We start from the raw sequence: 27,108 nt of genomic DNA on the forward strand, positions 1-27,108 counted from the left end.
AAACCATGTTTAACTCTTCAAGAGAAAAAAAAAAAAGAATTGTCCCCATGACAGCTGACAGAGGTGTGATTGTCTATACAACAGAGTTCTTTTCCTCAACTTGTATAAAATGTGCTATATAATTTACTTAATTACTTTCTACCTTGTTAAAACTAATATTTACTTAGAATTTTTTCCTATGCGCAAATTAGCCCTCTAACATTTCTACTACATCCTAGAATCTGTTCTTAGCTTTCTTGCGATTCGATCTGTACATCACAATGTATACAAATAGAGGAAAAGGAACAGTGCAACAAATAGGCACTTAACTGCAAAGGAAACTTTCAGTTTGAAAATAGCAACCTTCTCAAATCCCATGTAGAATCGCAGATCAAACATTTGGAATCACAAGAAAATGGAGGAAAAGGAACTTTGGCAACAGGATCACTATCCATAATTAATCTTTCCTTCTTCCTTTTAGTTTCCTCAATATCACGATCAAGAACAAGACCTACTTCACTAGCATGGATGTTCCACATGCATAAACAAGCTTTTGGAGCGATAGTGACCAATAGAACTGAAATGCCACTCCACTTAAGATTTCATTCATTAAAGAACAGCTACAATGCAAGAATTACAGTGGGAAGGGGGAAAAAAGTAATTTCAGCAAGGGAAAAGAGTCGTTTCGCTACCTGCCTCAGCTGAAAACCTCATAAAACTTTTCGATGATCAGTAGTCCCGAGTCAATTGATTCCAAGGGATCTTTGCGAAGCCGATGCCTCAAGCAGTTTGGAATCACAGTGGCAATATCTTCCGCGGTTACATTGTCTCTTCCCTTCAGAGCAGCCAAGGCCTTAGCTGCTCTGTTACTCACGATATCTCCTCTTAATCCATCGACATTGAGCTCAGCGCAAACCTTGGAGATTTTCAACTTGAGATCTCGTTCGATCTGGACAGAAAAGAGATTACTCCTAGCTGAGGATATTTGCTTCTGCAACTTCTCTTGCTCTGCTATGTAAGAATCACGGAACTCCTTGGGGTTCTTGTCGAATCTCGATCTCTCCTCCACGATCTTCACCCTCAGTTCCGCATCCCTCACTGTCCCTACCTGTGCGTGCATACCGAACCGATCAAGAAGCTGCGGTCTCAACTCCCCTTCTTCGGGATTTCCTGAGCCAATGAGAATGAATCGAGCGGGATGCGAAATGGAAATTCCTTCTCTCTCCACAGTGTTCCATCCCGAGGCGGCGGAATCTAAAAGAACGTCCACCAAGTGATCATCCAGAAGGTTAACTTCGTCCACATAAAGAATCCCTCTGTTAGCTTTAGCAAGAAGGCCTGGCTCAAATGCCTTGACACCCTCAGTGAGGGCTTTCTCGATATCGATCGTACCGCAAACCCTATCTTCTGTAGCTCCCAGTGGCAAATCCACCATGTTGATTTTGGTCGACACAACAGGGACTTGTTCCCCTTTTATCACTCGTTCCCGAACTTCAACGCCCATGGATTCAGGATCTTTAGGGTCCGAGTTATACGGGTCGCCAGCGACCACCTCGATCTCAGGGAGTAAATCGACCAATGATCGGACCGTTGTGGATTTTCCGGTGCCCCTATCTCCCATAATCATGACACCACCAATCTTAGGATCAATCACGTTTAGTAAGAGGCATAGCTTCATCTCATCTTGCCCGACTATAGCCGCGAAAGGATAGACCGGCCTCTGACTCTCCTTAGAGGCAAGCTTCTGAGCCTGAAAAATGAAAACCATCCAATCCAGCTCAAAAAATTCTACAGAAGCAATCCATGCTAATTCTCTATCAAATAATTCTCACTTCAGTCAACAAGACTGCCCTCAAACAACCATCAACTGCATAACATTTTCTTTCTCCCAATCGACTTTGATTAGCGTAATGCCTCACCCTAAGAAATTCTCATCCTAAAGAACACGCAACCTGTTCACGGCAAATAAAGCGGAAGCAACCCATTTTTTCTCTACTTTCACTGAAAACTCAGCATTTGTCAAGATATGACAGCAATTAACAAATTTGAAGAATCAATCTACATTAGTCTCTTGCACAAATTTCCCAGAAAACGTGATTTCACAGTGACGTGCTTGAATAGAACGCATTACATAGAGCTAAAAAAGAAAAAGAAAAGAAGTTAATCAACACCTGCTCAACAGAATTGACATCAGTTGCAACATTGGTGACGGCAAGATGCCACGGCGACCTCCCTCTCTTGGTCTGAAACCCAATCCCTCCATAGCATTTCTTGCCATGATTCTGCACTGCAAACAAGAAATTTCAAAAACAAAGGAAGAACCCACGGACCCATTAAAAATCTCATAAACCCCGAGCTTGAAAGAGTCGAATTTGGGCAGACAAGAGAGCAGAAACGAAATGGGTCATCCGGATTATCCCCCAAACGCGTGAAAAAAACATCTCAGAAACACGTAAAGGAAAGCGCACCTGAAATTGAAGGTGGGAAGATAGGTGATGATGAAGAGAGGCGTCGACAGGCCAAGATTGCTGTGGAAGAAGTTCCGAGCAGAGACGCCATGGCTTCGTGTCACGGAGCTAGTGCTTCTCTCGCTTAGCCTCACATAGATTTTCTGTCAGATTTATTTATTTAATTTTTTTATTGTGGAATTTTCCTATTGGTTTGTCAATTTGAGGATAAGGTAATAAGATTTCGAGATGCTCCTCCTACTGGACTTTGCTCCCCCTTCGGCCCAGCCTAATCTTCCATCGTTATGCTTATATACACAAAATGTCAAAAAGGCTCAAGATGCTACAATGAAGAAGAGCCAACGATGCATATCCAACGCATTACACATAGGAGAATCAATAAATATATGCTTGATATATGTTGTTGACTCATTTTCTTGACAACTCGAGCTATCGGTTTGACGAGCTAACCGGTTTATAAAATATGTTTAAATGCATGTCATGAGCAGTGCGAGACGGATTAACATCTATTATTTGCATTGGCGTGGCTTTCCTCTAATTTTCTTTTCTTATCTCAATTTCCTTATTTAGTTAACTTATGGTCAAGGCAAAATCTGTCTAAACTGAGGAAAAAATTATCTTTCCATCGTTCAAATTTTGCGTTGGTGTTTTTTTCTTCTAACAAACTTTGTACAAAGCTAATCCGGGGGCTATAATGTGTTACACAGAACCGATCACGGTAATGAAATTTTATGGAAATTAGAATTTTTTTGTGAGATTTGGTATGGATCATTCAGTTTATTGAAATGTGTGATTAGTTTGGTAGAATAGACTTCGTCTATGTAATATTTGTTAAATAAACAATCCCATTGCATCAAAAGAAGAATTGGGGACAGGTGTTTAATTGAGATAATGACTAACATGTTAAAGGCTTCTGATGATGTGGTAAGGCCAATCTTTAGAGCTGATCATGGGACTAGCTGCTTAGCTAGGTCTTTCTCATTGCAATTGGACTAGCTATTTAGCTACGTTTTCACTGCCACTTTGTTAATTTAGCTAGCTAAATTGCCAAATCGAGCATTTGATAAGTGAAAGATTTAGAATTGTGATGATAGGTTCACTCGTACGAAATTCTAGGCTTTGCAACCCTCATCTTGAGGCTTAGGCTTTACTTGCAATAGCTGTGACACGATTCAAATAAGATTTTTAGTACCACGGGCATAACTTCTTCATTCATGACTACATAATTCTTCCATTGATTTTCGTTTTTTCGTTTTGAATTCACGTATAAATGTTGATTTTAACATGTAATACCCTCACTTTCTTCGACACATAAATAGTGTAGCAATCACAATAAATTCTTGACATGAAATGAGAAATAGATCAAACTTGGAATAGGAACTTCCTCCAAAGTACAAAACCAACTTCCACATACATGCAGTGAAATAGCCACTAAAGCATCTTTGCTTGACATCAAGCAAACCCAAACTCCATCTTCCCAAGCTTCTCCATCTCCTCCCTAAAACCACACAAGCACTTTTCCTTCAAATTCACCAAGATCCTAAAGCCATCGCTCGGATCTCCAAGTCCAGCCTCAGAACAAGGCAAGAAGAAGCAAGCCTCGTTGCTTCCCAAGAGCTTCCTCGAGAGGGGCAACACGTTGGCCGGTCCTCCCCACCCAAAATCCACCGTCGAGTGCCCCAAATGCCTCCAATCTGTGAATCCACTCACATTCTTGCCTGAAAATGTAAAGTATGGAGTGGTCTCATTCTATAGCTGATGCTATAGCCAGTTATACTATGAAAATGCGTTGAAATATGTGAAATAATAGTTTGTGTTAGATGACATTCGATAAATTGCCGTGATACACTAGTCAGCTAACAGTCTTATGTTTCAAATTGGATATCCGAGATTCTTCGAACATTTGACTAATTCTACTAAATGTTGTAGTCTCCCAACTCACTGCATATCGCCTAAATTTGAGAGAACACAATATCGTACTCCTAAGGAAGATCTCAAGATATATAAAAGTGTTAAGCTAGTGTGCCTATCTATGGGACATTAGATGATAATGAGCATGTATTCATAAAATGCGGACACTTAGCTATATAGGATCATAAAGTAACTTATGCATCCTTATACAACGTGTCCTAAGCATGTGATATTACAAGCCAATAAATATCTTACTGAGAAATTGAAATAAAAGAGTATATTTCTGTAAATGCACTCAATTTATTGAAAATTGATTGGCTTGCCTCTCCATAATCATAATGTAACAATAAACAAATATATACTAATTCGTGGTCAATACCGATGCCTGCTATGCAAAGTAAATCTTAAAAAAAAAAAAGAATGCCTTCTCCTTCTTATGCATCCTTATACAACGTGTCCTAAGGATGTGATCTTACAAGCCAATAAATTTTTTTCCTCAGAAATTGAAATAAAAGAGTATATTTCTTTAACATACACTCAATTTATTGAAAATTGAATCGTTTGTCTCTCCATAATCATAACGTATTAATAGATAAATATATAATATTTTGTGGACCATATAAACTCCTGCTATGCAATGTAAATCTTAAAAAAAAGAATGCCTTCTCCTTCTTACCAGCCGAGACGCCTTCTCTTCGATGTGCCTCTTGAAAGTCAATGTATGACCGCACGTACTCATCGCTTGCATTGCGCTTGCTCTTCCTGATCAGCTCTGCGATCTCCCAAATTGGCTTTTCCAGCAAGTCTCTCGCCGTTAGCTGGACGTATATCGGGACACATCCGTTGCCCCAGTAGCCGACCGGCAATGGCGGTTTCAGCAGCTTGCGGATGTTCGTCGAGTACGAGAATTTCACCGTTTCGTCGCCCGGAATGTCTGATACCTTGACCCTGTTTCAAAAAAATTGTGAATCAATTGAAGTCAAGAGGTTGTGACCGGAAATGTACACTTGTGCAAAACTCTAGATTAACCGTGTAATCAGAAGGATAATCCTAAGGTAATCTCCAATGGTTGGTGAATGTAAATGACACTTACTTTGCACGCCAAATGAATGCACCCAAAGCTTCGAACGTGGTGAACCTCTGGCCACAATTCTCCAACAGCAACGCCTTGAGCCGGTCCAACCACTCCTCCCTCACATGGAAAAACTCCCTCACAAACGCACAATCCTCTTCATCATCGTACGGGTCACGACCCTTCTCGCACAAGTAATCCCCAACTGGCGCCTCGACCCGGACCGGACTCCTCGGCCCCAGCAAGACATCCCGGTCCCACACCGGCTCGATGGAAACTCGCTCCGCCCCACGAGCTAGCTCCGCCGCCGCCCCGAAGAACAGGGTCGCCCCGAGCCCGTCACACATGGCGTGGTGTATGGCGGCGCCTAAGCTAAACCCCCCGCATTCGAACACCGTGACTTGGAGCATGCACGGGTTGACCAAACTCTCCTCCGGATCCGGGTCGGGTATCAGCCGCTCCAGGAAACCCGACTCCGCATCATCGAGTTGGTTGACCGCATGGAGAGTGCAATTGGCGGTGGCGTGAATGAGCGGCATGCCTTGGCCGGCGGCACAGCGTAGCTCGAGGCCGCACCGGTCATTATTGCCGCGGCGAAGCGTGCCGCACAGAGGGTAGTAGTAACAAAGCGCACGAGACAGCGCTCTAGAGACGACATGGTATGGATCGCGGGCATGCTTCGTTTGGTCGGCATTTACGTAGGCGCGGAGGTAACGGAACGTGACGTCGAGATTGGGATCGGCGTCGAGGTGCGAGAGGGGGAGGACCCGGTCTTGAGCGAGAGGGGGTGTCGTCGAGGGTTGGATGAGTTTGGTTTCATGGATTTGGACTTGCATTTTGGTCGATCGGTTGTTTTCATTCCGGGAGAGTATGACTTTGTTGGGGATTTAAGGACGGTCCACATCTTTGTTGATGCCACCAAACTTTTTGCTAAGAGAAAGGGTGTGGTTGGGATCTTCAATGGTGTGGAGTTTGGTGGATGTAAGACGTGGAGCATTTCATGCCATAATCCCTAACGATTGAATGAATGTTATTGGGGGAAACGGAGCCAGAATTCTATACTTCCGTGTCATAATATATTCATTTTTTTTTGCTATATCGATAATTTTGATTAATTATTTGTAAGAATTCAACAATTGTTGGTGAAAGAAAAGGACGGGCGATTTTTTTGGGTTGTTCGTTGGTAAATTTAGTATAATTTTAATTAAATTACCAACTTATATATGTATCTGTTGCCATTCAGAACCTCAGATAAAAAACTGATATGCGAATTGATCTTGAGCTCTTGTAGTCGGTCGATTTCTTCTGTCAATGGCTTTCTGTGGAGTTCCGTCGCGTCTTCGTTGCTCGTAACTCTGAGATATCGGTGTTGGCCATTTGCTTCGTAGTGTTAGACAGTGGTAATTCATGAGCGCGCGAAGCTTACATGTGATGAGATGCAAACTTTTCCGACGAAGAGTTCCCTTGGAGTCTCGCTTTGTCGTGCCTTATCTCTCGCTGTCATGTTCGTTTTGCGTCTCCATCCTCCATTGCAGCAGGTTCATTTGATTTCAGAAGAACCTCTTTGTGATCCATGTTGATTAGCTTTATTGTGTTCATCCGAGCATCTTCTACAATTTTGTTGTTTAGGCACAGCGAAGAATTTTTTTTAAAATTATTATGTTGACTCTCTGATATATCTCTGTGAGTATTCCGGCGCATTTGACTTCAGAAACTGGGACGTGTACTTTCCTATGAAACAAGCTTATATATAAATTTATGGTCAGAATTGCTGTAAACCTATTACTGGAATTCTATAGCTCCTGTAGTTCACTGCGATGTTGATTTTTATGTAGAGAAAAAGACTATGACTTACAGCATTTACCTACTCACTGTCTTGATGTCTGAGATACGAGTATTAGATTTTACTCTGCTAGGCCACGGATCATACACAAAGATAATGCTACTTCACGACAACTCTTTGGAGGAACGATGCCATGATAAGTAGCTGTTCTGATGTATTTGTGTTATAATATTCATCCTAATTGAACTTCATTGTGCTGGATAGTGGTTGATCTTAATGCGATAGGACGACCTATACTTTTGAGGCTGTCATAAGGCATCTGTCTTCTTTTCTTGGCATGAGGTTTATACTGGATTAGCCCTATGCTTTGCCCCTGGATGAACTGTTTAAAACTGCATTTGTTCGTGTTTGGCAATAGCTATAGTTGATCCGCTTTCGGTCTAGTTGAAGAACATTTCATATTAGGAGCATGAGAGACTCATGTCCCACTTGAATATAGGCAGAGGAATCTCGAAATGATCGTTACTATTATTTTGGTGATTAGCTGTCCATTTCATCACTGCTGTCAGATTGGAAATCTTTTACCTTTGCATTTATGGAAGGATGAAGAGTGACTCTTCAGAATTATATGACGGGCATGTGCGTTTGTGTGTTTTTGGTCGCACTGTTTTAAATTTAAAGCTTGCAAACTCCCCCAGCCCTAACCACTTTGTATAAGTAAGTGCTGCTCCTGTATGAACTGTTTATATATAGACCTTTGGTTTTTAACTTTAATGGACTGGCTTAGGTCCCTCATAGGCTAGTTTAAATATGGTTCTGCTAAAGGTAAGTGCAAAATTGTTGAAGATGCAATGTTTTGACAAAGAGATGTTAGTTCTGTGTAGCGTAGCCAACTCTAAGGGGTTTTCCCTTATCTTTTGTAAATTCTGGGACCATTTGGATTCTCTCTTTTTTTATATATGCTATCCTCACTATTTCCCTTGCGGATGGCAGAACCACAAAGGGAAACTGCAATGGTGAATCTGAAAGTGGATAAATCATTACTAGGTACTCTATAAGCTTTACATACCATCCAACCAATTCAAATATCTTCCAAACGACAAATGACGGTGAAGATGCATGAATGCTTGTTTACAATCTCAATTCTTATGACAGTGGTATATATCTCTGCTTTCTGTAAATTAAATGTTAAAAAACCTTTTTTAGGGATGTTGATTTTAACCTGGATGCTGATTTTGACAAGTTATCATCACTCAAAGTGGACATGCCAGATCTTGATTTGTCCTGCCCATCTAAGAAATCTTCAGACAACAAAGGCAGAAATGAAGCAGAACCACCTGGTGAAGGAATTTCGAAGAAAAGCTTTTCTTTCTCCTTCGACTCTAATGAGTAAGACAGCTTCACAATGCATCCATCTAGGACTTGATACATGAGATTATATTTTCAACTGAAGGAAAATATTGAAACCGATGTCATGAGTTGTGATTGCAATTTAGGATCTTAGCAGTCATCTGTGCTATACAGATTGGATGGCTTTAATCTCGATTCACCCATGACTGAGGGAGAACAAGGTGGGAAGAAGGTTATAGGAAGCAAAGGGAGATCTTCATAGATGAATGTGCACCAGGGCTCAAAAACTCGCCTTCCTGAGGCAATTCCTGACTCTGATGATAATGCTATCATTGATCATGTTCAATCTGCACGCTGTGTGGGTACACCAGAGATTCAGGTAGAAACTTCTGTAACTTCAACTTCTATGCCCAACCCAAAAATGGATGATTGGGTGCCAAAGTCCGCAGCCTGTAGAAATGCAATCCTGGAACGATCTTCTTTGGAAAGGTCAAACAGCATGTGTACTCAAGAATCTGATCAACAAGGTAATCATCAGATAAAACAGTATCAAGAGAAGTAAATGTGCAGCCCAGGGTTAATGCAAATTTTAATACCATTCCAGACATTTTAAGAAAAGATTTTTCCATTGTCAAAAGTTTGAATTCCACTTTGGGTGAAGAGCAGAGTAACCGGGAAGAAATGGTAGGGGAAGCCATATATTCTTGTGGCAATGTATGCTCAGAAGGTTCAACTGTGAGTATCAGTTTGATGCACTCATTCATTGAGTTTTGGCTATCATGTGGACACATTTGATGGTTTTTTTCAGAGTTCAATTTAAAAGTTGGCGGATCAACATCATAACATTTTTGCACTTCTTAGCTCACCTTTACTACTATGTAAATGTCCAAAGCAGAGAGCCTGCAGCTTATATGTTGTGACTCTTTCTTTACCTGTAGAGAGCCAGCTGGACAAGCCCACTCAAATTTATTCAAGAGATCAGAGGAAATTAAGAGTCAGTCTTCTCAATAAAACATCAACTGGGAGAAAGCTTACTCAAATTAGCAGCAAAAGACTTCCTTCTGTACATCTAAATGAAACTTGGTAAAGATTTTATTTTTTATTCTGGTTTCATTGATCGGACATTCTGTGCTTTATAACATGACATGGATTATGCAATCTTCAACAGGTTGGGAGACAACGCCAAAGATTCTCAAGTTGGGGGAAAGTCGCTCATTGGTCTGAATTCACTTGCAAGGGGGCACACAAAAAGTCATTCTCCTTTGACTGGAAGCCATATCAGTGTGAGATCCACTTCTCAGCTGGGGTGAGGCATCTGTACCCAATAAAGTTGTAATTTTAGAGCTAAATGAAATTTTGTTCAAGTTCTACCACTTTCTTTTCCCATATACTTCACTTAAAAGTTGTTGACAGCGAGTTAGCAATGTGTTGGTTATGTGCTTACCGCCCCCACGCCCTCCCCCCAGAGGGAGAAAACGGAAAATTTTGCTTGCTTCCCTTATAAAGGTGCCCTGGTTATCACTCCTCTGCTATATAATGGACTTTCAACAAGGGTAAAATGAGATAGTTTTTGTTTGATTGTATATCATAGTTTGCGTTGAGACATTGGACGCTCTCCTAACTGCTGTATTTACTAGTTTGATCAACACAAATGTTTATACTTGTGAAAATTCTTTTGATGTTCTACATCATTTGCTTGCTGTTGGTGAAATTATAACCTTTTCAGCTGAAACTATAAACTTTTAGTTGCAATTGTGTCTCAAGTCTGATTTCTTCCATTACAATTTTCCAGGAAAGTTCATGTTAAATTCACCACAGCATGCTTTAAAGAGGATATTGACATCTTTGTCTCTGGTAACGTACGACTGAATTAACTACTAGAAGACTACAAGCATGGAAGTAGGGTTCACAATCTGATCTAGCCTGATATATTTATGTTTTAGTTGAACCTTTTGAGTCACATGAATTGGGAGTGATATTCTTTGAGATAATTATCACTTTTAAGACCGAAATAACTCCTGTTTATAAAAAAAGATGTATCAATGTCACGTCATATCTGTTCTATGTATGATACTCTTCCTGTTATGTAATATCCTGTGTTAGATAAATTGCCAGCTCTAACAAGTAGATTTCATATATTGGATTAGGCCTTTTGACACAACATTATTCCGCATATGCTTAGTCAGCTTGGACTAAACTTTTGCAGTTCTCCATACAAGACGGGCAATTTGAATGAGTTGTCAAAACCAACAGAAAAGATATGCGTCAATCCTAAGGTCACTAATTCAAGCGAAGAATCTTTTAAGAATTCAAGGATCAGAAATGTTGATGTGAAGAACAGTAACTCTCTCAAATCTGCCACAGGGCAATTCATCTATCTAGCTTGATAATGATAAGGTCTCACCTGCATCCTAACTTGATGTCCTGCTATCTGAAGTCATTCTTAGAAATATGCTAGTTCCGCCCCCTGCATGCTAACAATTGTCGCGCAAGTTGTCTTCAAAACTTCACAAGCGTCCAAAACACGTAGGCCATTTAAAGCGTGATTCCTAAAAAATAAAATCACAACCAATCTTTCATGAAAATTTCAAAAAAGGAATGAAATAATTAAGACTATGCAATCAAATCGATCAGTCATACATATCAACTAATGTCTACAGTGTTTGATTTATTTGTCAATGTATACTATGTACAAGAAAATAAATAGAAGTTGTTCTAAATTCCTCGAAAGATACTAATGTAAGTCATATATATAAAATGAAATACAAGAAATGATTGCATTTTTTGAGATTGAAATACGAGAAATGATTTTTATATAAGATGAAACAATATCGTATAAAAAAAATATGGCAAATCATGTGGGATTCGCATAATGATGAAGGAACGAAATTGTGTATGCGGATTATGCAAATCACACGGGTTCGATTTTCCATACCACCAATTGCAAAAAATTTCACATTGAAGCCATCCACCAAGTCGTTCACTTATACCCTACCAGGTTCATGGGATTAGTAAAATATTTTATGGGTCCGACGCCTTATTCGCCTTAGATATAAGGTTTTAAGAGAGAGCAACAAAAAGTTATCACCAGAAAATGACCGGAGGTCCGGAGCTAGTTATAAATCAAGTGGATAAAACCTTCTCCCCTCGTATTTCCCCCTTTTCTCGGTGGCGTAGTCATGGAACTAAATTAATGAAATTTCATCTATGTGAATTCGCATACGCATAAATTCACTTCGTCTTGTCAGGTGTATCACTACTTTGATGAAAACTGGTTTTGTTCAGCTAAATTATGAAGTTCTTAAGTACACAATGGACTAAGTAATAGTGTAAGTTAAAACCAAGACTCAGACTATGTATCAAAAGTTAAATGGGCAGCAGAACACTCTACTCGAAATAAAATGCTTCACGACTAAAATAATAAATGTCTGAAAGATCAGCTACTGGAATTTCTGTTTGAAGTGGCTTTTTATCAAATTGTCAGAAACAGGGGACAATGCAGAAATACAGGTAGATTCTCATTTTTGTTCTTCAGGATGAAAAATCTTAAAATATTTTTTAGATGCTTTTGGAACACACTTCCTACTTGGCCGAGCCAACCACATGCAAATTCAAGTAACACTCAATTCTACATAAGTCACTTGATTAGTGGATAGATGGACCATGTAAGTTGTGTTCTTGAAACACCTCCTTTAGCAATTTATTTTTTTTTGAGCTGTGCAATGGGTGTCGGATTCTTTTAATGTATTAAGGGCCTGTTTGGTTCAACTTTGAAAATGATATTTGGGGGAATGCAAATACCTTTGGGTGAAAATCCATTGGGGAAATGCAAATGGTGTTTGGTAAAAATATTTTATAAAGCTACTTTTGCCAAAATATAGTGTTTGGTGAATTATTTTTGCAAATGGACTTTAGGAATAAAAACCTAACTTACCCTTCGCCGGAGGCCTGGCCCTCCTATCTACGGTTGGACCGGCGCCGCCGGCTAGGCCTAAATGGCGCCACGCGACGCCAGGCCTGATTGGCACGGGGTCGAGCCGGCGCTGAGGTCGGGCGACCGCCCCGAGGCGGCCTGGGGGCAACGCCAGTTGCGCCGGAAGTGACCCGGGGGGTCGCGCGAGACCCAAGCGGCCGCCTCCCTCGCCCCGGCCTCGGCGGCGGCCGCCGCCCGGTCGCCCGCCCCGGCCTGCGGCCTGTCGGCCTGGACTCGCGCGGCGCCGGGCTGGGTCCCACTGGCCGGGTCGCGGCTCTCGGCAGGCCCCCCCGGCCTCTCTTTCAGGATAGAGGAGGACAACGGGGCCAAACCGGAATAAGCCAAAATAAGTAAGGGTAGTTTGGGGATAATGGGATCAAAATTTGGGTTCAGCATTCTGCAAAGCAAGGTGCTGGACAAGCACCCTAAGTTAAAATGGACAATAAAGTAAAGTGTATTACGTAAAAGTTTCGCTAAACTAAACAATTCACTCCATATAAAATGGAAGAATAATTTTAATAAGAGACTCTGAGCTATTTTATATATTTCTTCTGAAAATTAAATTTTTTCAAATCATTTGTCACAAAAACTGACCTTGTCCCATAGACTTCCTGTACATATAGAACTTTCTCGTATACAATAAAAAGAAAAGAAATTAGAAAAAATAAAGCAAACTTATATGGAGCGGGCTTTAATATGAGTGAGGCCAAATATTAATTGATGTTTGTTTGATTATTTTTTGATTTACCAAGATTATTACATTTCTACCTTAAAGTTGAATCCATGTTTGTGGATGGTTGCGTCAAGAAAATCTAAAAGAAAAACAGTGAGAATGATTTAGATTCACCTCATTTTGCTTTAAAGACTGGACAGAGCCGCTGAATTCTTCAGAAGCCCACATAATCTCCCGCGTTTGGAGATATATATATGTGGCAAGCATTTGGCAATTTGGTGGTTGATACATCAATCGGCATTTCCAATGATTTGCATCTATGCAGTACTAAATAGGCCAAAAACTCCAACTCGTCGATGCCCTGGACAACCCGTAGCCTATTGCAGCACTGGATATCTAAAGACCTCAGGTTCTTTAAGTTGATAAACCACCAATACTTTGCAAATCAGGACAATCGGAAAGTTCAAACTTTACCCACGATTCCGATGTACCTATGACTCGAATGTCGAGTATCTTAGGGCAACTCGACAGTTCGAGATTACGCAACTTATTTAAGACTCTCGATAGAAAAATTAGTCTCCCTTCACAATTAATCAACTCATCAGCAGGCTCATAAACTATCCTTTCGAAGGACTTGCAATATCGAATAGACAATTCCTCCGGTGATTCGAACACCCAAGAAAATTGGATCTTGGCTAGCTTTGGACAATTTTCCACCTTGACATCTTTCAGCTTCCTCGTTCTTGATAGCCTCAATTTCTCCAGGGATACACAGTTTTGCACAAGCAACTCCTTTAGCTGTGGAAGTTCAAGCCCATCTTGTTGAGCATGTAGAGATAAGGGAAGTTGCGGAAAGGTTTGCAGGTCTGTTGACATCTGATTTTTAGCTTATTTTTTCAAATTTTTTCAAAAATCACAAAATTAGGATTAGGAACCTTGGCCAAGCTTAGGAACCTATTTCTAAATCAAAAATAAAATTTTTAAAATTTTCCTGAATTTGTCCTTGATTTCTTTTGGTCAAAATAAGGGTGAAAATCAAGAAAAATAGCAAATGGAGTCTAAAAATTCCATAAAAATAGTCATTAGTCTTATTTTAAATCCAATTTCCTTAATACAGTGTCAATTTTAGAAAATTTCAATTGGGAATGTGTTTTTTTCCCAAAGTTGGGTAAAAACAAGCCCAAATTGAATAAAAAATTCGATTAATTTGAAATAAAACAAATTGAATATCATCCCAAGAATAACATACAAAATAAGTCTTGTAAAAAATACAAATTGATGAATATGCTTTGAAATGACAAACAAAAAAGGGTTATGCTCACACAAGAGCGTGGGTCCAATTTGGTGGGCGTGGGGGAGAAACTGGAGGGATCGAGCTCAATAATGAATGGGAAGCAAAATTCATTCTCCAGACACAAATTCAAAATTGTCCCGACCACGGTCGAGATCTGCTTGGATCCAATACTTCGGGTAGCAATCGACGAACGGCTCTGTCGGTCCATTACACATTTGATCGACGGGAGGGTAAATGCTTCCTTGGACTAGAGTCCATGTGGTCCGGATCCATCGAGGCCGTGGATCACGTGGCCGCCGATGTGGGTCCACATGACAACGATCAATATCTGTTCGGATCAAAGGATCCGGGTCCATGCAAGGCTTTATTATAGTCACGCGTGTGGGCTATTTGAGACAAATTAGAGCATATTGGGGGCAACTTCGTGAAAAATGGTTCCACTGTAGGGGCAGAATCGGAAATTTATTCAAAGCTGCCCTGTATATATAGAGTTGCCATTCAAAACCTCAGAAAAACCAGTTGACTTCTCTCTAGTTAGGTACCGTAGATCCTATGCTTGTCTCGGTCTAGTAAATTCATCTTGTGTTGACATGCGAATCGATCCTGAGCTTTTGTAATCAGTCGATTTCTTCTGTTATGGCTTCTTAGGAGTTTCGTCGCGTCTTTGTTGCTCGTATTAACGTAGGTACTTTCATGAGCGCCTAGAGTTTCCGATGGTGAATGCGATGAGATGCGAATTGGAGGATTCGTTTGGACTCTCGCTTTGTTGTGCCTTGTCTCTCGCTGTCATGTTCGTTTTGTGTCTCGATCCTCCGCTGCAGTAGAAGGTCCATCTGATTTCAGAAGATCTCCGAGCAACTCTCCCCCTGTCCAATTTTGCTCCTGTGTGAACTGTTTATGTATCAACTTTTGGGTTCTTAACTTTAATGGACTGGCTTAGGTCCCTCAGGGACAGGCTAGTTTATATATGGTTCTGCTCCAAAAGATAAGTGGAAAAATGTCGAAGATGCAATGTTTTGACAAAGAGATGTTACTTTTATGAGAGAGGAGGTGCTGTGTAGCATAGCCAACTCGAAGGAGTTGGCAATTAATTTTCCCTTTTCTTTTGTAAATTTCTGGCAGAATCACAAAAGGAAACTGCGGTGGTGAATGGGAAAGAGGATAAACCATTACTAGGTACTCTATAAGCTTTACATACCAACCAACCACTTCAAATATCAACCAAACGATAAATGACTCTGAAGATGCATGAATGCTTGTTTACAATCTCAATTCTTATGAGAGTGGTATATATCTCTGCTTTCTGTGGATTAAATGTTAAAAAAACCTTTTTCAGGGATGTTGATTTTAACCTGGACGCTGATTTTGACAAGTTATGGTCATTCGAAGTGGACATGCTAGATCTTGATTTCTCCTGCTCATCGAAGAGATCTCCTAACAGCAAGGACAAAGATGAACCAGAATCATCTGAAGGAAATTCCAGAAAAAGCTTTTCTCTCTCCTTTAACTTTAATGAGTAAGACAGCTTCACAATGTATTTATTTAGGATTATTCTTCAATACATAGGATTATATTTTCAACTGAATGGAAACATTTGAAACAATTGTCATGACTCGCGATTGCAATTTAGGACCTTAGCAGTCATTTGTGCTATCCACGTTGGATGGCTTTAACCTTGATTCACCCATGACTGGGGGTGAACAAGGTGGGAAGAAGGTCATAGGAAGCAAAGGGAGATCTTTGGAGATGAATGAGCACCAGGCCTTGAAAACTCTCCTTCCTGAGGCAATGCCTGACTGTGAAGATAATGCTATCATTGATAATGATCAATCAGCACACTGTGTGGGTACATCAGAAGTTCAGGTAGAAATTTCTGTTCTTACAACTTCTATGCCTAAGCCAAGGATGGATGATTGGGTGCCAAAGTCCGCAGCCTGTAGAAATTGAATCCCGGAACAATCTTCTTTGGAAAGGACAAATAGCACATGTGCCAAAAAATCTGATCAACAAGGTTATTCATTAGATAAAACAGCACCAAGAGAAGTACACATTCAGCCCAGGGCTGATACAAATTTAAGTACATTCCAGAGCTTTCAAGAAAAAAATTGTCTATCATCAAAACCTCAAATTCCACTTTGGATGAAGAGCAGAGTAACAGGGAACAAATGGTAGGGGAAGCCACATATTCTCGTGGCAACTTACGCTCTGAAGGTTTAACTATGTCACATGTTCAAGGAACAAAAGGTGAGGCAAATGAAAGCAATAAACCTTTTCTTGATGCGCGGAATGTTACTGAGGCTGATAAAGAAGAGGCCAAGCCTGATACAAATCGTAATCTGAGTAAAGTACTGCATGACAGTGAAATGACTGTTTTTAGGTTGACCCTACTTTATCCCTTACCTTTAAGTGATTTGTGTAATGAGAGGGGAGAAACTTGTATTAGGATAATATTGGCAAGTTTATGCCATTTAATTAGAGCAATGAGTCATTAATGTCTCCTTTTAAGAAACATGGACTCGATAGTTGATTTTATGAATATTCAGAAAGTATGTGCATCTGTAGCTCAATGTTCCAAGGACGGGAATGCAAGTTCTCGTGGCTATCAGTTTTCTTGTGGTTATCCGTTTGACACTCATTCATTGAATTTTGGCTATCATGTTGATGCATTTGATGGTAATTTCTAGAGTTCAGTAAAAAATTTGGTGGATCAACAGCATAACATTTTTGCACTTCTTACTTTTACTACTATGTAAATGTCCCAAGCAGAGAGCCTGGTACTTATATATTGTCCTCTTACTTTACCGGTAGAGAGCCTGGACATGCCCACTCAAAGTTTTTCTAGAGATCAGAGGAAATTAAGAGTCAGTCTTCTTGAGAACCATCAACTGGGAGAAATCTTACACAAATCAGCAGCAAAAGACTTGCTTTTGTACATCTAAATGAAAAGGGTGAAGATTTTCTTTCTTACTCTAGTTTCTTTGATTGGACATTCCGTGCTTTATAACATCACATGGCTTATGCAACCTTCAAAAGGTTGGGAGGCAATGCCAAAGATTCTCAAGTTGGGGGAAAGTTGCTGGTTGGTCTAAATTCACTTGCAAGGGAGCACACAAAATATCAATCTCCTTTGACTGGAAGCCCTATCAGTGTGAAAACAACTTCTCAACCTGGGGTGAGGCCTCTGTACCCAATCAAGCTGTAACTTTAGAGCTGAATGAAATTTGGTTCAAATTCTACTGATTTATTCTTCCCATGTACTTCACTTTACAATAGCTGACGGTGAGCTAATAATGTGTAAGTTATCTTCTTCCCGCTGCCACCACGTCCCTTCATAGGGGATAAAAGGAAGAAATTTACCTCCTTCCTATATAAAGTTTCACTGGTTATGATACTCTTCTGCTATCCAATGGACATACATCTGGGGTGAAAAGAGATATTTTTTGTTCGACTGTATTTCATAGTTTCCGTTTCATGTGACTGAATAACTCTCACGTATGATGCTGTTCACGTTATGTCATCCTTGTCTTAGAGACATTGCCAGGTCAAACAATTAAATTTCATATGTTGGATTACACCTTTTTGACAAAACATATTGCATATGTTTAATCTGCTTGTACTAAATTTTTGCAGTTCTCCATGCAAGACGGGCAATTTGAGTTGAGTTGTCAAAACTAGTCAAAAGATATGAGACAATCCTGAAGTAACAAATTCAAGCGACGGATGTTACAAGGATTCAAGGATCAGAAATGTGGATGTGAAGAACAGTATGTCTCTTAAATGTGCCACAAGGGCAATTCATCTATGTAGCTTAAAAATGATGAGGTCTCACCTGCATCTTAACTTGATGTCCTGGTTTTTGAAACCATACTTAGAAACTTTTAAACTCTTCAGCGCATTGACCCCACTAGACTGATATGCTTGTCCGTCCCTGCAAGCTAAAAATCTTCATCCGAGACAGTCTTCAAAATTCCACAATGTCTTTAAAACGTGTCCAAGTCCGAGAAAAGAGTGATTCCTGAAAAATAAAATGATAACCAATCTTGCGTGAAAAATAAAGATTTGTATATCATCAAAAGTTTGAATTCCACTTTGGGTGAAGAGCAGAGTAATAGGGAAGAAATGGTAGGGGAAGCCACATATTCTTGTGGCAACATATACCTCAGAAGGTTCAACTGTGCCACATTTTCCAGGAGCAGAAGGCGAGGCAAATGAAAGCAATAAACCTTTTCTTGATACTTCGAATACCACTAAGGCTGATAACGAAGAGGCCAAGCCTGTCCCAAGTAACGTACTGCATGACGGTGAAATGACTGCTTTTAGGTTGACCCATATTTTATTGCTTACTTTTAAGTGATTTACGGAATGAGAAGGCAGAGATTTATATTAAAATGAGATGGGCAAGTGTCAGCCATGGTAAATTACAGCAATTAGTCATTAATGTCTCCTTATAAGAAACATGGACTCTTGATAGTTGATTTTATGAAAATTCAGAAAGCATATGCATCTGTAGCTCAATGTTTCAAGGACAGAAATGCACGTTCTCCTGAGGATCAGTTTGATGTACTCATTCATTGAGTTCTCACTATCATGTTGATGCATTTAATGGTATTTTTCAGAATTCAGTTAAAAAATTGGTGGATCAACAGCATGACATTTTTGCATTTCGTAGCTCACTTACTACTATGTAAATGTCCCAAGCAGAGAGCCTGCAGCTTATATAATGTCCTCTTTCTTTACCTGTAGAGAGCCTTGACAAGCCCACTCAAAGTTTTTAAAGAGATCAGAGGAAATTGAGAGTCAGTCTTCTCGAGAACCATCAACTGGGAGAAAGTTTACTCAAATTAGCAGCAAAAGACTTGCTTCTGCACATCAAAATGAAACCAGGTTAAGATTTTCCATTTTATTCTAGTTTCTTTGATAGGACATTCTGTGCTTTATGACATCACGTGGTTTATGCAATCTTCAACAGGTTGGGAGACTATGCCAAAGATTCTCAAGTTCGGGGAAAGTCGCTCGTTGGTCTAAATTCACTTGCAAGGGAGCACACAAAAAGTCAATCTCCTTTGACCGGAAGCCATATCAGTGTGAGCACCACTTCTCAACCTGGGGTGAGGCATATGTATCCAATCAAGTTGTAATTTTAGAGCTGAATGAATTTTTGTTCAAATTCTACTACTTTCTTTTTCCCACGTACTTCAGTTAAAAGTAGTTGACAGTGAGTTATGTGCTTCCCACAGCCAACCCCTCTCCCCAGAGGGAAAAAAAGTTCAAATTTTTTACCTTCTTTCCATTTAAAGGTGCCCTGGTTATCACGCCTCTGCTATCCAATTGACTTTCACTTAGGGTAAAATAGAGATATTTTTTGTTCGATTGTAAATCATAGTTTGCGTTGAGACATTGGACACTCTCCTAGTTTCTGTATGTTACAAGTTTGATCAACACAAATGTTTATACTTGTGAAAATTCTTTTGATGTTCTCCATCATTTGCTTCTTGTTGGTGAAATTATAGCCTTTTCAGCTGAAATTATAAAGTTTAACTTGCAATTGTGTCTCAAGTCTGATTTCTTCCATTATAATTTTCCAGGAAAGTTCATGTTAAATTCACCCTAGTACATGCTTTAAAGAGGATATTGACATCTTTGTCTCTGGTAACATTTGACTGAATTAAACTGCTAGAAGGCGACAAGCCTGGAAGTAAGGTTCACAATCTGCTCCAGCCTGATGTATGCATGTTTGAGTTGAACCTTTTGAGGCAAATGAAATGGAAGAGTGATATTATTTGAAATAATACTCACTCTTAAGATCGAAGGAACTCCCGATCACAGAAAAGATGTATCAATATCATGTCATATTTGTTGTACGTATGATGCTATTCTTGTTATGTCATATCCTGTCTTAGAGGGATTGCCAGCTCTAACAAGTAGAATTCATATATTGGGTTAGGCCTTTGACACAACATTATTTAGCATATGCTTAATCTGCTTGTACTAAACTTTTGCAGTTCTCCATGAAAGACGGGCAATTTGAATGAGTTGTCAAAACTAGTCGAAAAGATATGCAACAATCTTGAAGCAACTAATTCAAGTGACGAATCTTACAAGGATTCAAGGATCAGAAATGTTGATGTGAAGAACAGCATGTCTCTTAAATCTGCCACAAGTGTGATTCGTCTATCTAGCTTAAAAATGATGAGGTCTCACCTGCATCCTAACTTGATGTCCTGTTATTTAAAATCATTCTTAGAAACTTTCTTCACTCTTCAGTGCATGACCCCACTAAACTGATATGCTAGTTCGTCCCTGCGTCCGAAAAATCATCATCTTCCGAAAAATCATCATCTTCCCAAATATCAGAACCCCAGTCTTCTACAATATTCCACAAGCCTCCAAAACATGTCCAAATCCAATCAAAGCATGATTCCTGAAAAATAAAATCACAACCATTCTTCGCTTGAAAGTTTCAACTAGCAATACACAGCTACTGTCTCGTGTTTAATGATTTTGTCAATGTATACTGTGTACAAAAAAAATAGATACAAGCTGTTCTAAATTCTTTAAAAGATATTGATGCGTGTGTATATAGATTTATATTGAGATTGTGGTATGAGAAAGTATCTATACATGAGAGGAAATAATATCATACAAAAAAATATCGTAAATTATGTGGGATTCGACTAATGATGAAGGAAAATTGTGTATTCGGATTATGCACATCACACGAGTTCGATTTTTCATATCACCAAATGCAAACAATTTCACATTGAAGCCATCCACCAGGTCTCTGACTCATACCCGACTCGGTCTATGAGATCAGTAAGATATTTTGTGGGTTTGACGCTTTATCTGCCTTAGAAATAACCTTCTAAGAGAAAGAAACAATATGTTATTACTAGAAAATGACTGGGGGCTAGTTATAAATTAAGTAGACAAAGCCTTCCCTCATCCTTTTTCCCCCCTTTCTGTGTAGCGTAGTTATGGAAGCAGGTTAGTGAAATTTCATCTATGTGAATTTGCAAAGCCTTCCCTCCTCCGTAAGATTTTTTTACGGGTTTGACACTTTATATGCCTCAGATATAAGCTTCTAAGAGAGGAAAACAATATGTTAATATCGGAAAATGATGGGGGGCTAGATATTTTGTTCGTATTCCAGCTGTATTAGGAAGTTTTTAAGTACACAATCGACTAAATAACAGTAGAAGTTAAAACCAAGATTCAAACTACGCATCAAAAGTTAAATGAGCAGCAGAAATTGACTTCCTCTCTACTTGAAATGATATGCTTCACGACTAAATTAATAAATGTCTGAAGATCAACTGCTGTAGTTTATGTTTGAAGTGGCTTTTATCAAACTGTCAAAAACAGGGGAGAACGCAGAAATACATCACCCACCAATTAGATTTTCATTGCTCTGTTTTAGAATGAAAAATCTTAAAAGGTCCTTTTTAGATGCTTTTGGAACACATCCTACTTGGCCGACCCCAACCACATGCAAATTCAAGTAACACTCAATTCCATCGTGGACATAAGTCACTTGATTAGTGGATAGGTGGACCATGTAATCTGTTTTCTTACAAGTCCCTGTAGGCTTGCTGCACATATAGAACTTTCTCATATACAATAAAAGAAAGAAAAGAAAATGAGAACACCAGCAGAAATTAAAACAAACTTAGATGGACTGGGTTTTAAAATAAGCAAGACCAAATTTAATTCATGTTTGTTTGTTTTTTTTTTTTTTATTTCTCACAATTATTACAATCTACCCAAAAGTTGAATTCATGCTTGTGGATGGTTGCATCAATAAAAATGAAAAGAAAAAGAGAGAATGGTTCAGGCTCACCTTATAATGCTTTAAAGACTCGACGGAACCTTCGAATTCTTTCTTAACCCCACGCAATCTCCTGCAACTGGCGATACTTACGTTGCAATCATTTGGCAGTTTGGTGGTTGATACATCAATCAACCTTTCCAATGATAGGCATTTATAAAGTAGTAATTGGCCTAAAAACTCCAACTCGTCGATGCCCTCAACAACCTGTAGCCTATTGCACTGCTGGATGCATAAAGACTTCAGGTTCTTTAAGTTTGATAAACCACCAATACTTTGCAAAGAGGGACAATTGAATAGTTCAAAGTGTTCCCACGATTCCGACGTACCTACAACTTGAATGTCGAGTATCTTAGGGCAATCGTCTAGTGTGAGAGCACGCAACTTATTTAAGACTCTCGATGGAAAAATTAGTCTCCCTTCACAACTAATTGACTCATTAGCAGACTCATAAACAAGCCTTTTGAAGGACTCGCCGGCTGTCATAGACAATGCCTCCAGTGATTCGAACACCCAAGAAAATTGGATCTCAACTAGCTCTGAACAATAATCCACCTTGACATCTTTCAGCTTCCTCAATCTTGATAGCTTCAATCTCTCGAGGGCTAAACAGTATTGCACAAGCAACTCCTTTAGATGTGGAAGTTGAAGCCCATCGAGTTGAAATTCTTGCATTGGAGAGCAATAGATCTCTAAACATGACAAAATTTTCAAGTTATGAGGGAGTGACACAATGAAATTGAAATTGTCAAGGCTTAGCTTTTCTAGAGATAGGGGAAGTTGTGGAATGGTTTGTTGGTCCAATCCAAACAAAGCAAGTTCGTTTAGCAGATGAAGGGTGACCAGCTCGGTAGGAACAAGGACATTGTGAATTCCGAAGCTCAATTTGGTTAGTTTGGATAACCTCCCAATCCACCATAATTCACCGGTACAAAGCTTATCTCCTATGCCTCCACGATCATCTAGATCCAACTCAACCAAATTAGTCAAGTTTGAGAGATCCGGGACTACTTGCAACGATGCAGATGACACTCCTAAATGAGTTAAACTTGTTGGGAGTGTCGGCAACTCTTGAATCTCATTACATTCCATCAACTCAATTCTTTCCAAGCAAGGAAGCATGCTAATGGTCTTTGGAACTTCACTGACACAAGTATTTGATAGATTTAGGATTCTTAGAATGGGCAAATTTCCAATTCCAGAAGGGAGTTGACCTTTTAAATTGTGACTATTGACTTGAAGCACTTCTAGATTCTGAAGCAATCCAATAGCACTAGGTAAGTCCCATGAATTTGTTGAATCTGATGCATCAGAGTTATTCGAAAAGTGCACCTCGCGTAATGATTTCAACTTCCATATGGAAACTGGGAGTTTCTTTACTTTATAAGAATCTACAAAGAAGTACTGTAGATTCACGAGGTCCCCGATTTCTTCAGGCAAATGTTCAAGAGAATGGCAATTTTCAATCTTCAGGTCAATCAAACACTTCAACTTCCCAATAGAGCCGTCAATTTTCCTCAAATTGGAACACCATTCGAAAGTAAGCCTCTCTAAATGTGGGCATCCAGAGAAATCTGGTGTTCTGATTATGCTACCACAACTTTCAAGTGAAAGAACTTTCAATTTTCTTGCCATCTGTCAAAATGAATGCAATATTTAATAGATGAAGAATCAAGTATTACTTTCTAAAAAAATAGAATAGAAATGACGATATTACACACCTTAATTAAGTTTTGCAATCTCGAATCATCTAAGAGGTCAACCGCTGAAAATTCATGAACCACTACATTCTTTACGTACATGTTGGTCCATTTGTAGATTCTTCTCAAAGAAATCCATCTTAATTTGGTAAGATGATTCACTGTATCGCCAACAAGGGTTAATTGAGATAATTTAAGGAATCTTAGATGTTCAAACCTTCCAATCTCTTTACTTTGAACAACAACATCATGAGAACTTCGTGCAGATGTATCAAGATATAGTGCTTGAACCTTCTTGTTTATCTACAAATGAGAATGGGTATTGAGTGATGTCGGTATTCTATTTCATACAGGAAAAGGATTATATAATAAAAGAAGAAGCAGAAAATAGAGCATCCTAAGTCAATGTAGAGGAATTTTTGTTAGAAAATTCTATTTGTTCTCTCTAGAAGTGCTTTACCTCCTTTGTTCTTGTTGCATCAAGGACCTCCTCCCGAATCCATATCCTACTCCGCTCTTCAGGATTTAATGGATTTTCTAGACGAATAATTTCCCTTCCAAGATCTCTGAGTTGATCGTGCATCCAAAACTTATTGTTCTCCACAATCTTTATCAAAGACATGCTAATGAGGATAGCAATTCCAGTATTCGGGAAAAACTCACAATCTTTCCACATGTAAATTGCATGTCTTATCTTCACCAATGAAAAAACATGCAATATCAAGGAAAATTTGTTGTTGCTCAAAACTTAAGGAATCATAGCTGATCTTCAACTTTCCAAAAACATCCTTATGAGGTGCTTTTCTTAACTTGTCCAATGTCTCATTCCATAGTTCTTGTGTTTTGTGTTTGAGATACGAACCAATTACTTCAAGAGCCAACGGAAGTCTCCCAGTTGCATGTATGATTTCTCCTGAAAGATTATTGTAATCATCTAAAGGAGAGTCTCTATTAAACGCATGCCTACTAAAAAGCTCAAGTGCATTATCAGTACTCATCACCTCCATTTCGTAATCTAAAATCCAATACTTTGCTCTATTGATTTGCAAAACATCTTTGTTTCTAGTTGTAATCAATACTCTAGATCCCGAATAGAAAGTAATTTTTCATACTAATTTCTCCACTTGTTCATTGTTATCAACATCATCAAGTACAATGAATACTTTCTTATTGCAAAGTGCTTCTCCAGTCCTCCTCATTCCATAATCGATTTCGTCAATGCCCCTTGCTCCTGCAGGATAACCGATTTCGGATAATAACTTTTTTTGCAAGTCAAGTAAGCCATCAGCTCTTGATGACTTCACTCGAACATCTTCAAGGAAACAACAACACTTTCCAAAATGAGAAGAGAGTTGGTTGAAAACGACCTTGGCCAGAGTCGTTTTACCGATGCCTCCCATGCCATAAATTTTAATGAGTTGCACACCATCGAAATTGATGTCTAATAATTTGCTTACTGTTGCTACTTGATCATCGATTCCAACTAAATGTTCGGTCACCAATTTATGTTTCGTCTTCAACTTTTCCACGACCACTTACCAATTTGATTAGTTCCCATGGCTGCCACAATGGAAAACCGTTTTAATGGGCTAAAAATACGAAATCACGATTACCAAGCTAGAAGTGATGTTATTCAAGCATTGGATAAACTACACAACGATTTCGTGAGTAACGGGACCTTAACAATCTTAAAGTGATCTTCTAAAAGACTATATTTAACATTAACATCACTCCAAAAACATACTTTTTACGGACTTGACAATGCGTGCGCCATGTCATGACCGGAAATTTGACTTGATACCAACATGAGATTAGTAATCTTGGGATCATGCAAAATAGATGTACAAAAATTTGTGCATTTGAAATTGACATTTTATGATTTAGGTTTGAGCAACGATTATAGAAGTTGAATATTGGTCTTCAAGAGGAGAAATGTTTAACGTGTTGAAAGATTAAACGATTAGATAGGAATGTGCATGCCATTTCATTATTCCATTCTTTTTCCTCCCACTGCCCACAATGAAATATAATTTATCTTGCTAGCTATTAATATCCTTGTTCCATAGGTTCACTATCAATCATACAGGAATTTTCACATCTATGATTAAGTGAAGGAAAATTGGGAATTCAAGCATCTTGAAAGCAGCTAGCTTACCCTTTGTACTTCACCTGCCACCCCTTTATCGCTTTAATCTGTATGAGAGCCTCTCTCCAAGCATCTCCTTGCTCTTTGCTCAACCCCTTCTCGCGCTCCAAAGCAAGTATGGCATCGCGATATAGCGGAGTTTTCAACTTAACATCATTGGGTTCCACGTCGAAAAAAATAGGTAGGATCTCTTTATTACTTTCTGATTTGGAGATGTTTGCCATGATTTGGGCGAGCTCGCGGAGGCACCAGTGGCTTGAAGCGTATGTGCGAGAGAAGATGGGTATGTAGATCTTGGAGTTATCGATCGCTCGCAAAAGCGATCCATCAATCCTTTCACCAACACGGAGCTCTTCGTCGTCTCGGAAGACATAGATTCCGGCATCGGTCAAGCTATGAAAGAGGACGTCGGTGAATCCAACACGAGTGTCAGGTCCTCTGAAACTCAAGAACACTTGATACTCACTTCCCGACGACGTTCCCGCATCTGAGCTCACCATAGCAGTAGTTTGCTCAGCTTAGCAGATCTCTCTCTCTGACCAGTGTTCTTAACAGAGAAAGAGCCCGCGTCAACACGTCATCAGGAAATAATGGAGTAGTTATAGGAAATCCCACCAATTGCTATACGACAAAATGGTTGAAAAAGAAAGTCGTAATTTTTTACGACGAAGACCGTGAGATCGAATGCTATAGGTCGATGATTGTGGCTAAATACTTGTGAAAACGCGCGTGCAGTAGCAGGCCCCATGTGCAAGGTTTCGGAAAGAACGTGATTTTGGCATGACATGCACGGAAGTCAAGTAATCAAGCTTTCTTTATTCGTAGATTTACCCCATTCCAAGACATTGTAACTTTTCTATTTTCATTGCTCTTTTGCACAAATATCTTATTTATTCTCTCTGATGCTCCCTTTCTTGATACTGGGGCTAATAAA

General features: G+C 39.4%; 3 protein-coding genes and 2 pseudogenes across 3 annotated transcripts in view; 1 reads left to right on the forward strand and 4 right to left on the reverse strand.

The window, feature by feature from the left end:
* Positions 1-553: 553 nt before the first annotated feature.
* On the reverse strand, positions 554-2,607 carry LOC115662391 (magnesium-chelatase subunit ChlI, chloroplastic). Its single transcript, XM_030584535.2, has 3 exons — positions 2,448-2,607; positions 2,151-2,266; positions 554-1,729 (listed from the first exon to the last, which is right to left on the reverse strand). Exons 1-3 carry the CDS (start codon positions 2,536-2,538, stop codon positions 677-679), a joined length of 1,260 nt encoding a protein of 419 aa, XP_030440395.2. The 5' UTR covers positions 2,539-2,607; the 3' UTR covers positions 554-676.
* Positions 2,608-3,724: 1,117 nt separating this feature from the next.
* Positions 3,725-6,266, reverse strand: LOC115662390 (spermidine sinapoyl-CoA acyltransferase). Its single transcript, XM_030584534.2, has 3 exons — positions 5,452-6,266; positions 5,035-5,306; positions 3,725-4,165 (listed from the first exon to the last, which is right to left on the reverse strand). The coding sequence occupies exons 1-3, from the start codon at positions 6,264-6,266 to the stop codon at positions 3,900-3,902; spliced, it is 1,353 nt and encodes a 450-aa protein (XP_030440394.2). The 3' UTR covers positions 3,725-3,899.
* Positions 6,267-6,436: 170 nt separating this feature from the next.
* Positions 6,437-27,108, forward strand: part of LOC115664895 (uncharacterized protein At4g18490-like) — a 31,814-nt gene continuing 11,142 nt past the window's right edge. The window contains exons 1-4 of the mRNA XM_056319624.1: positions 6,437-8,260; positions 8,420-8,602; positions 8,710-9,298; positions 9,732-9,869. Coding sequence (XP_056175599.1) covers positions 9,276-9,298; positions 9,732-9,869 — 161 coding nt within the window. The 5' untranslated portion in view covers positions 6,437-8,260; positions 8,420-8,602; positions 8,710-9,275. The remainder of the gene's footprint in view (positions 8,261-8,419; positions 8,603-8,709; positions 9,299-9,731; positions 9,870-27,108) is intronic.
* Positions 20,561-27,108, reverse strand: part of LOC115665148 (disease resistance protein L6-like) — a 47,537-nt pseudogene continuing 40,989 nt past the window's right edge.
* On the reverse strand, positions 25,069-26,689 carry LOC115662482 (disease resistance protein L6-like; annotated as a pseudogene).

The sequence above is a fragment of the Syzygium oleosum genome, unplaced genomic scaffold, assembly GCF_021117445.2.
Source record: "Syzygium oleosum isolate NSW1041296 unplaced genomic scaffold, Sole_v2.1 Sole_v2.18, whole genome shotgun sequence".
In the NCBI taxonomy this organism is placed as follows: Eukaryota; Viridiplantae; Streptophyta; class Magnoliopsida; order Myrtales; family Myrtaceae; genus Syzygium; species Syzygium oleosum.